This window comes from Chrysochloris asiatica, unplaced genomic scaffold (assembly GCF_000296735.1).
Source record: "Chrysochloris asiatica unplaced genomic scaffold, ChrAsi1.0 scaffold00140, whole genome shotgun sequence".
Taxonomy (NCBI): Eukaryota; Metazoa; Chordata; class Mammalia; order Afrosoricida; family Chrysochloridae; genus Chrysochloris; species Chrysochloris asiatica.
This window is the reverse complement of record NW_006408658.1, coordinates 3,171,553-3,183,409: the sequence shown is the minus strand read 5'-3', so window position 1 is coordinate 3,183,409 and position 11,857 is coordinate 3,171,553. Positions and strand designations below refer to the sequence as shown.

Here is an 11,857-nt window from a genome sequence, read left to right as displayed (position 1 = left end):
CACTAATTCAGGCTTCCATTGATTTAAATCTACTCCTTTGTACTTTCAATGTATTGTCCATTTCTAAAATCTTAGTATTAATCTTGTACATTTCAATATGCAAACTTTGTATTGTCTCAAATCTTTCACCAGTTTTGTTTGTTTGTTCCTGTAGTGTTTTCCTGAATCCTTCCTTGCTTTTCTTGACCTTTCTCTCAATTCATTGAAGGTACTTAAATATCATTCTCTCAGTGACCCTGTATAGGGTATCTCTCTGTTGGTGGGGTTAAGCCACTGAACTTGTGGATCAGAATCTAGTGCTTATCCTGCAGTTCCAGCAGGAGTCCCAGGCATTAGTGGAGTATATTATGAATTAAATCATTCCATGTAAGCAACTTTATTGAATTTTTGTGTTTAAAAACTCATAAGAAAAGAGCTTTCTGAAAACATTCTACACAAGTTGGTCTACTGGTCACAGACATTGAAAATTAAGGATGTTCTCTGAGTGTGCTATAATTGCTACAAATTAGCAGTGTAAGAGTGTATGATTAAGTTTATGCATATCCATGAATGCATAATTTGGATCAATACATTTCCAAAAATCAGAAGTTCATATCCAGTAGAATTTTACCTTAATTGTCCTCTCCTAAGACTTTACTTTTATACAATTATTCATACCTGTTTTACCTAAGTATCACATCCTATCCATTCAACTGGTGAGAGGGGAGATAACTCTGAGACTTCCTCTATACCTCCCGAGGCAACAGTGACTTTGTTCAAGGATCACAGGAGGTGAAAAGCTGAGATGAATGCTTTTTCCCTTGGGATAAGAAAACATTGGACTCCTGGGTACATCTCTGGGGAAGCAGAAGAAGTTGAAAGTCAAGCATAAACTCTTCTTTCTGAGAACCAGAGTGTGGAAGGTACAGGCAGGGTTGGGAAGATTCCTCTCTGATGAGATCAACATTTCCATCTAGTAAGTCTTTTTCTTAGCAAAATAAAGTCACCAAGTCACTACTATAATACCGGATATCTCGCTAGAGCAGGGACTGGGATGGAATTAGAACTGGGCTTGCAACTGGGGAAACTAGTGTTGAAGTATGAGGGTCAAGGCAGGAAGAAAGGGTGGGGTACTTGAGTAGAGGAATGGCATAGGCCTGAATAGAGATAACTGTCTCAAGGTTAGGTCTAGACTTCTGTACTTTCTGGGGAGGGAGTTTACTCAAATTAGGGCACAAGGATCAGAAGCAGGGTATCAGGTGGAGCTATCTTAAGCAGTCTTAATGGGAATCCTTATGAGTGCATGAGAGCGAGAGAAGATTTGAAAGGGGAGAGAGTTCCAAACACGCTCTTTATCATCACTACTTATTAATGTTCACTAATCTGCTTTTCACTTCTATCATTTAATAAAATCACATGTTTCTCCTTATGCTTTTTTTATTTTTACTTCGTTTTTCTCACACCAGTCTTGTCTATTTTAATTTCAGTTCTCTCTTTTTTTTTAGTTTCTCTTATCCTCTATTTCTTATTCCTCTGCTTCTGTTTTCTTAACTCTTTTCCTTTGTTCTAATGTTATCATTTACTTATTCAATATAAACTCATTCCATTGTGTACAGTTTTCTTCAATTCAACAGAAATCCCCAGGGAATAACCTTATGGTACCTTTTTACATTCAATGACCTTATCTTTTCCCCTCATGATATCTCTCCTTGCATCATCACTTGCCTCCAGGCCTTAATGAGTAAGTTGGATCTCAGATGCAATAATTAACACAAATTCTTATCCAACATCTTAAAATTCTACTTTTGTCATGAAAGAGATTATGGAGGCCATTACAAAGGTTGTTCTCCAGCCACAAGACTCAAGAATTTTGCAGAAAGTTCACTTGGATTTGTCCTTTGTACAAAGACCAGTCCCTTCTTAGTAACCTACACAGAGAAACCTAAGAATTGAGAGAAGGAAGATAGAACTATTATAAATACATTAACTTGGATCATATGTCTAGATGTACTCTTGTTTTTCCTTAGACCACTTAAAATTTATTGCAATTCCTGAATCTAGCTAAAGATGCTTTTCATCTTTTCAGAAAAGTTCCAAATCTTTTGCATCATTCTTTCCCCTCTCTAATCTGGAAATTTAATTGGATGTATAGTAGTACATTTTGTTCAGTATTTTTCTCCTCCACTTTCATTTTGGAAAGATTCCTTGGATTCCATCAAGGCTTACACTGCCTAATCTTTTGTTAAACCCATCCATTGAGTTCTTAATATTGATATTATATTTTCTAGTATCTAGCTCTTTGGAAAATCTGATATTTTACTTTTTATAGTTTCTGGAACCCTCAACAAAATATTAATTGTAGTTTCTATCTTCTTAGTCACAGTAAGACAACAAAAAAGGTAGAATGACTAAGTTTAAACAAAATCCCATATCTTTGCTCTTAACTACATTTTTGGGGTGGATTTTTTTTTTTTTTTCTGTCTTTTGGAGCTTTGTTTTTAAAAAACCTCTCCAGTTCAATTTTCTAGTTGACTAAATATCACTTCAACTGTTCCTTATCTACCATCTCTTAAAATTTTTATTTTAATATTATATTTTAATTTGGGGGAGACATCAAATTCCTTTAAATATACTTATCCTTTGCTTGTATTTTCAAGCATACCTTTAATTTCTTAAAACCAAGTAAGTAAATTTGTTCAATATTCTTTATCAAGTATCTTCATATCTTAAGATTTTGTAGACTGCAATCTACTATCTATTGTTTTTATGACCTTTTGCAGTTTTTTTCTATTCTAAATTAATAATATTTTACTACAAATGACTCATTGTCTTTCAGAATGTTATATGTGTATTTGAAGATGAAGGCTATTCTTCAATAAATAATTGTGCTTGCTTCTGTTATCTTCCAAGGACATTGGCTGTACAGGATAAAATTAATTTTATTTTTGAGCCAAACAGTTGTATCATTTCATATAAGGGACAGCCTCGGTTCAGGAAATTTATAGAAGATGCCTCCTTTATAATATGCTTTGGGATAATTCGTTCTATCTGATATTCCCAGTATGGGTACAGAGAGTGGCAATAGAAGAATGGAGTTATTTCTAGTGTAAACTTTTATTGAGGGTGGAATACTGAACAGTCTTATTTATATGATAAATTCTGTCACCTGTATGAGTACTGGATTTTTATCTTCAATTCTTCAGCTCCATAAAAAAATGAAAACTACTTATTGCAAACATATATCCATGTGATGCCACAAATGCACTGAAGTTGGAACCCAGAATCAAAGTTAAACTCTCTATTTCTCTCATTCCTTTATTCTTTCCTGATATTCTTCTTTTATGCCTGCTCATTCAAGACATGTAAATATAGATATTGATGCAGGGATAGTGTATGTGTAACTGTGAATATAAATACAGATAAATATTTTTGTTCATTTTCATCCAAAGATTTATTCTACGTACCCAATCCAACATGTTCCTGGATGATCTCATCTTTCACTACCTTTAAAACTTGATAATGGATGTCATGCAATCTTCAGATAACATTTGTGTATATTTTAAATGGAAATATTTCCTCAATATCCCTTTCTTTGATTTTACAGGCTTCATTTAGAAAACATGTGATGCTTAATAATTCATGATACCTTAAATATTAACCAAGCAAACAAACTCAAAGATGAATTCATAGAATTTACATCTCAAATGGAACACAAATGAAAAAATTAAGATGGGAAACATTATTTTACTCACTCTTTCTCTTATATTTAGTCAAAAAATATTTGTTAGCTGCTTTTTATGTGACAGAGAATGTGCTAGTCATAAAGGATATTAGAGATGAACAGTGTGAGTTTTGTTCTTATTCTTGTATATCACACAGACTGAGTATATAGTCATCAGGTTTTATGGTAGAATTAACTCCATCTTTCTTCTTCAGAGACTCAAAGGCATCTCCCTCACTAAAGTTACTGCCAATGCCGCTTTACAACAATTCATTCTCTATTGAATTCTCTGATTTCCTCCTGAACTGTTTTGTCAGATCTCCCAACTGGCAGTGCTGGCTCTCCCTGCCACTCAGCCTCCTCTTCCTCCTGGCCATGGGGGCCAATGTCACCCTTGTTATCACCATCTGGCTGGAAGCCTCCCTGCATGAGCCCATGTACTACCTACTCAGCCTCCTTTCACTGCTGGACATTGTGCTCTGCCTTACTGTTATCCCCAAGGTCTTGGCCATCTTCTGGTTTGACCTCAGACCTATCAGTTTCTCTGCTTGCTTCATTCAGATGTTTATTATGAATAATTTCCTGTCCATGGAATCATGTACCTTCCTAACCATGGCCTATGACCGCTATGTGGCCATCTGCAAGCCTCTACGTTACCCATCCATCATCACTGATCAATTTGTGGCAAAGGCTGTTGTCTTCATCTTGACCAGGAATACACTTCTCACTGCACCTATCCCCATACTTTCTGCTCGGCTCCATTATTGTGAAAAAAATGTCATTGAGAACTGTCTATGTGCCAACCTCTCGGTGTCCAAGCTCTCCTGTGATAATGTTGCCCTTAATAGAATCTACCAGTTGAGTGTGGCCTGGACTCTTCTGGGTTCTGACCTCATCCTGATCTTTATCTCTTATGGTTTCATTCTTAGAGCTGTTCTTAGACTTAAGACAAAGGGGGCAGCTGCCAAAGCTCTGAGCACATGTGGCTCACACTTTATTCTCATTCTCTTCTTTAGCACCATCTTGCTGGTTTTTGTGTTTACTCATATGGCTAAGAAAAAGGTTTCTCCTGAAATTCCTGTCTTACTTAATGTTCTACACCATGTAATTCCGGCTGCTCTGAATCCCATTGTCTATGGGGTAAGAACTCAGGAAATTAAACAGGGGATTTGGAAATTACTGAAGAGAAATGGATGACAATAGAAAGTAATTATGTTTGCCTTTTTGCGTTGCCTTTTTGTGTTAAGAATACTAAAAATCTCAATTTGAGGCAGAGACTTAGGAAGGAACATATAGCCCTAGTCTCCTCACTAGAATGGCTGATAAGAACTATGTGGTTTCTCTCTTATCAAGGGCACATCTTACTTCTTGTCATTCCATGGTATTTAGGCAGAGACACTATGTGTAATCTCTTACCATGCCACTCAATCAGAGGCTATGAATCAAGTATAAAATCTAATTATCTGCTTCTGAATAAACCCCAATTGGGCCTGGGTAGATTGAAAGCTAGTACTTGCTTAAAAATATTTGACTGATGGGAAAGATCAGTACGTAAAGATAGTGTATAGACTTTGGAAGCCGCCTTGGAAGATTGAAAAATAACTTCAAATGGTTATAGTAACAGTTATACTTGAACATTTTCCTTTAGACATTCAAATTATTACGAATGCTATTTTGTATCCCATTTGTTGCTAGAAAATCGAATACTAACATGAACACATTTTGGTCTTGTTACTCAAGGAGCATGCAGTCTAAGGAGAAGGCAGAAATACACAAAACACAATTACATTACATTATAATATGAGATCAAAATACACGTAAAAAAAGGCATAAGGGATTTGGAATAAGTGATATTACATTGTGGGGATCATAAACAATGAGATTAAACAACATGTGTATGAATTGTTAAATGGAAAACTGATTTGCTCTGTAAGCCTCCACTCAATTCATAATGAAACATTTAAAAACACGTGTATAATAACAGGTAAGACACATCAATAAACAGAGAAGAGAAGAATTGTCTAGGTAAGACCCAAAGTCTCCACACAGGCAGTGAGATGATATGCTGGCAGAACAACAAGAGAAGAACATACCAGAAACTTGATAAGCAAGAGTCAAAGTACAGTCTTTGTTTCATTTGGGAAACAGAGGATCATTTTCTGTTGTTTCCATATCCCAGCTAATGCCAATTCCATATTTCCAGCTTTTCAAGATAAAAACTTCAGAGGCATCCCTGTTTTCCTCTTTCCTTTATCATAAATTTCTCATCAACAAGCACATCCTATCAATTTTATCTTCAAAATATTCTGAGAATCCCATAACTTCTTCCCATCTCCATTACTATACTCACGTCCAAACCACCTCAACTCAACTCTAGATTATTGTGATGGCCTTCTGAGAAAGTGGAGGGAGGGTCTTTCTTGTTTGTATCTCTATCATTTAGCTCCAATATAGTAAGATGTGTAAATACAATTAAATACAGAAAATATGTCATGGCAATCATGTCTCTGGTCTGTCCTACAGCTCTGCATAGCCTCACATCTCACCCAGAATAAAAGGCAAAATCTTCATAAACGTATTAAAAACCCTATACAGTCTGATCTTCTGTCTGTTGAATTTCCTACTTCAGTCCAACCTATTCAAACTATCTAAGGATTTCTCAAATACATCAACCACATTCCTACTTCCAGGACATTTTACTTGTTCCCATTACCTAGAATTCTTTTTCTGTAGATAGATCTCCTTCAAGACCATTGAGCTTCTGACCACTGTATTCAACATTGTTGTGGTGGTCAGGTGCCATCTTGTTAGTTCCAATTCACAGTGACCTAATGGACAACAGAATGAAATGATTCCCTATCCTGTATGATCCTCATACTCATTAAGCTGGACCTATTGCAGCTAACACTGTGCCAGTCTATAGAAGTGGGTGTCTTCCTCTTTTTTACTAACGCTCTGCTTTACCTATCATTGTGTCCTTCTCAGGGGACTGGTCACTGTAGATAACACATCCAATGTATGAGAGATTAAGTCTTGCCATCTGGCTTCTAAGGAGCATTCTGGTTGTACTTCTTCCAAAGCAAATTTTTTTATTCTTCTTGAAGCCCATAGTACCTTTAGAATGCTTCTCTATATCATAATTCAAGTATATTAATTCTACAGTCTTCCTCATTCACTGTTCAACTTTTACATGTGTATGAAACTACTAAAAACACCAACGCTCATGTCAGTCATATCTTAGTCCTCAAACTGACATCTTTGCCCTTGACCACTTTAAAGACATCTTGTGCAACAGATTTGCCTGCTGCAGTATATCATTTGATTTCTTGACTGCTACTTCCATAAGTGTTGATAGTGGGTCCAAGCAAAATGAAGTTTTTGGCAACTTCAATCTTGCCTCCATTTATCATGTTATTTATATATAGTACCTAACAGTATTCCCTTAAAACCAAAATAATTTACTAGTGTCATTGTTTGACATTGACACTGGAGTTGCCATAGTCAGAATCACCTAAACAGCAAGTTTAATTTTTTTTTAAACACCACAAAATTTGCTAACTTATTTTTTTTCTGTAGCCTACGTAACTACAATTCACACAGCATGAGGACAGGGAATTTTGTCTATTATGTTCACTGCTCTATATCCAGTGTACAGAACAGTTCTTAGTTTTTGCTAACTTAGATACCAACCCAAGTGTAACTCCTAGAAACCATACAGGAAAGAGTAACACAGCCCCATAGAATCTCCAATGTTGCAAATTTTTATGAAAACAAATTGCCACATCTTTCTCCATTGGAGTGGCTTCTGGGTTCAAACCACTTATTTTTCAATAAGAAGTCAAGCACTGTAACCGCTGTACCACTAGGGCTGTTGCCATATGTAGGAGACCTATAAATGTCTGTTAAATAAGCAACTGAATAAATGTTGATTAATGAAATGAATGAATGTTAGCCAATGACAATGAAATTGAAGAATTCTACTAACTTCTTCAGTTTGAAACTAATCAAACGTGCATTCAAGATTATTGATATTTATTGGTGATTGAAATGCAAAGGTTGGAGACAAAGATGAAGTTAAAGAATATGACTCTGATGATAAAAATGATGCTGGAGATCTCATGATAGAATTTTGCAAGACCAATAACTTCTTCATTGCAAATACCTTTTTAAAACAATATAAAAGGCAGTTCTACACATAGATCTCACCATATGGAATTCAGAGGAATTAAACTGACTACACTGTGGAGAGAAATGGTGGAAAAGCTCAATATCATCAGCCGAAACAAGACCAAGTGCAAACTGTGGAACAGATCACTAATTGCTGTACAAATTCAGGTGAAGCTTATGAAAATTAAAACAAGTTCATGCAAGCCAAAATATGACCTTAACTATATTCCAGCTGAATTTAGAAACCATCTCAAAAAAACAGGTTTGACCCATTAGACAGTAACGACTGAAGACCATAGGACCTGTAAGATTACATCAAAAGCATTATACAGGAAGAAAACACAAGGTCATTAAAAAGACAGAAAAGAAAAAAAAAAAAAAAAGACCAAAATGGATGTCAGAATAGACATTGTAACGTGCTATATAGCACAAAGATGCTAAAATGAATGGGTGAAATGAGGTAGAAAAAGAGCTGAACAGAACATTTCAATTGGCAGTTCGAGTAGAGAAAGCCAAGTATTACAATGAAATATGTAAAGACCTGGAGTTAGGAAACCAAAAGGGAAGAACTAGTGTGTTGAAGAGCAAAGATGTTAGTTTGAGTACTAAGGTGTGCCTGACCAAGCCAATGGTATTTTCAGTAAATATGCATGTGGAAGTTGAACAGGGAATAAGAAAGACTGTAGAAGAACTGATGCATTTGCGTTATGGTGTTACAGGAGAATATTAAAAGTACTATGGACTGCTAAAAGAACAAAACAATCTGTATTGGAGAAGTATAGCCAGAACCGTCCTTGGAAGCCAAAATGACCAGATTTCATCTCCCACACTTTGGACATATTATCGGAAGGGACCAGTCCCTGGAGAAGGACATCATGTTTGTAAAATAAAGTGTCAGAGAAAAAATGAGATGGATTGGCACAGTGGCAGTAGCAAAAGCTTCCAATGTAGTAACGATTATGAGGTTGGCGCAGAACCTGGCAGTGCTTCATTTTGCTGTGCATAGAGTTGCTATGACTTAGTACTGACTCGATGGCACCTAACAACAACAACCAACAAATATATCCATGACTGTGGTGGATCATACAGTGGGAAAAGTTTTAAAACTTTTTAGACATATCTAAACACCATGAAGGAATGAATTGCTGGACCTGTGGGCAATTAAGGGTGCTTCCATTCCCTATTCTGTCATTGACTCTCAGAAAACCAAGAAAAAGTTCAAAAGTCAAGCATCAGGTGGAAAATTAATGCTTGCTGTTATTTGGGATTCTCAGGGCCAGTATTGGAACACTATCAGAAACAATCAACAGTGCTCATTATAGTGAGACGCTCACTGAAGAATGGAAGCATAAACTTCAGATTAAATACAGAGGATGGCTATCCAAGGACATTGTGATGTTGCTTGACAATGCACGTCCTCACACCTCTGTCCACACTGTTGACACTCTGCAAAAACATGATTTTGAGATGCTGAAGCATCCTCCCTACAGTCCTGATTTTGCTCCATGAGACTTTCACCTGTTTGGTCCCCTGAAAGGAGACCTTTGAGAATGAAGATTCACCTCTGATGAAGTGAAAACAGCGGTGCATTCTTGGCTCACTGCTCAGCCATTTTTCAATAAAAGGACTATGAAAGTGTGTTGACAGATGGACAAAGTATGTTGAAAAGCAAGGAGATCATGTCAAAAAATGATGTCTTTGTCTTTTTTTGAAAGTTGATTAAAATAACTTCTACAACCAGAGTGAGGATAATTTTTGACTTACCATCATAGATTTGACTATTTCACATTTATATCTAGCTGGTAAAATATAAGAATGCTTACAGTATATTGAATCTCAATACTTATAGGCATTGTGCTAAAATATTGTTAAGAACCTTCTCGTTAGTTCTGACTTACATCAATCCTGTACAGGGTTTTCTGAAGCTGTAAATCTTTATGGGAGTAGAAAGCCTGATTTTTCTCACATGGAGTGACTTATGAATTTGAACTACTGATCTTGTAGTTAGCAAGACAGCATTTGTCCTACAACTCTTGTTGTTGTTGTTATGTGCCGTGGAGTCGGAACCGACAACTCTACCAGCACTATTATAGGGAATAGAAACACGCTTAATCACCCACAGGTCCAGCAATTCATTCCTTAATGGTGTTTGGATATGTCTAAGAAATTTTAATGATGTTTCCCACTGTATGATCCTCCAATTCATGGATATATTTGCTTGTTGTTGTTGTTAGGTGCCATCGAGTCAGTACCAACTCATAGCAATTCTATGCACAGCAAAATGAAACACTGTCAGGTTCTGCGCCAACCTCATAGGTGAAAATATAGTGGGATCATTATCTTAATCATTAAATAACCCTGTGGCATATGTCTTATTTTTATGACTTTGAGATGAAGAAAATGAGATGAAGAAAGATTTAGTAAACGTCAATGACACACAAAGAGTAAAACTTTTAAGACAGTTGCAAACTTGTATTTGAAACCCAGTTCTTAGTCACTGTTTCTAAGCATCTAAGGAGAGTACAGGTTGAGTGGCATCTCAGGATTCCTCTGAGCACTTGAAAGTTGTGATATGGGATTTGGTTCCTGAGTTCTTTAAGGAATAACAAATCTATTCCTCTAGTATAATGGATATTTTTGAAAGTGGGAATATAGAAATAGAGAGGTATTCTTAGAACTGTTGATGATGCTAAATGCAATCGTAGTGACCCTGTATAGGATTTCTGAGGCTATAAATCTTTCTGGAAGCAGAAAGCCTTATCTTTCACTCTCTGAGTGGCTGGTGACAGATGAGTGGAGGAAACAATGGAATACTTCACAATATTAAAGATTAATAATGAATCTGCTAAATAACTTAAAACATGGATAAACCTAGAGGACATTATGTTGAGTAAAATAAGTCAAACACAAAAGAACAAATATTTTATGTGATCGCTATTATAAAAAAAATTCAGGGAAAGTTTTTCACACAGGTAGAAACATTCTTTCATTGTTGTCAGGGATAGGAGACAAAGGGAAAATTAATTATTAGCTGGATAGTATACACATATTAATTTGGGTGAATGGGAAGGCAATATACAAAATGGCATCAGTACAAAGTGATCAAAGCAAAGGAAAACACTAGGAGAAGCACAAGAGTTAAAGATGACAGGAAAATACAATTATATACACAAACCTGCACACACAATAATAAATAATCTAGAAGTGGATGCAAAGATAGTCATGCAAGCTGACCTGGTAAGGAAATGTGAATGGAACTACACACATGAACATATATGTTTATATAGTTTCTACAGAGGATATTCCTATGCATGTACAAAGATATGCTGCAAATATATCTATGAATATTATAGATCATTTGTTGTTGTTGTTGTTGTTGTTATGGGCCATCGAGTTGGTACCAACTCATATCAACCTTATGCACAGTGGAACAAAACACTGCCCGATCTTGGGCCAACCTCACTACTGTTGTCATGCTTGAGTCCATCAATGCTGCCACTTGGCCAATCCATCTCATTGGGAGTCTTCCTCTTTTTCTCTGACCCTCCACCTTACCAAACATGATATTCTTCTCCAGTGACTGATCCCTCCTGATAATATGTCCGAAGAATGAGAGATGAAGTTTGGCCATTTTGGCCTTCAAGGTGCACTCTGGCTGACCTAGATCAAAACAGATCTATTGGTTCTTTTGACAGCCCACGGCACTTTCAATATTTTCCTCCAACACCATGACTAAAAGACAAATTTATGAAAACTGCTTAGCAATCACCCAACACTATGAGGCAAAAAGTCACTGGGCCTGGGGCTCAGGGTAATAGTTTCAAGGGGCATCAAGGTCAACTGGCACAACATGTTCTCCATAGAAACTATTCTACAACTTACTTTGGTGATTAGTGACTAGGGTTTTAAAAGCAACCATCCAAAGTGAAACTATTGGTCTCTCTGGATCAAAGAAAAGTGACGGGAATGTAAATCCAAAGGAGTAATGGA

At 36.3% G+C, this 11,857-nt stretch overlaps 1 protein-coding gene across 1 annotated transcript; it reads left to right on the top strand.

The window, feature by feature from the left end:
* Positions 1-3,952: 3,952 nt before the first annotated feature.
* Positions 3,953-4,897, top strand: LOC102832028 (olfactory receptor 56A3-like). The gene has a single exon (XM_006870317.1). It carries the CDS (start codon positions 3,953-3,955, stop codon positions 4,895-4,897), a length of 945 nt encoding a protein of 314 aa, XP_006870379.1.
* Positions 4,898-11,857: the final 6,960 nt, after the last annotated feature.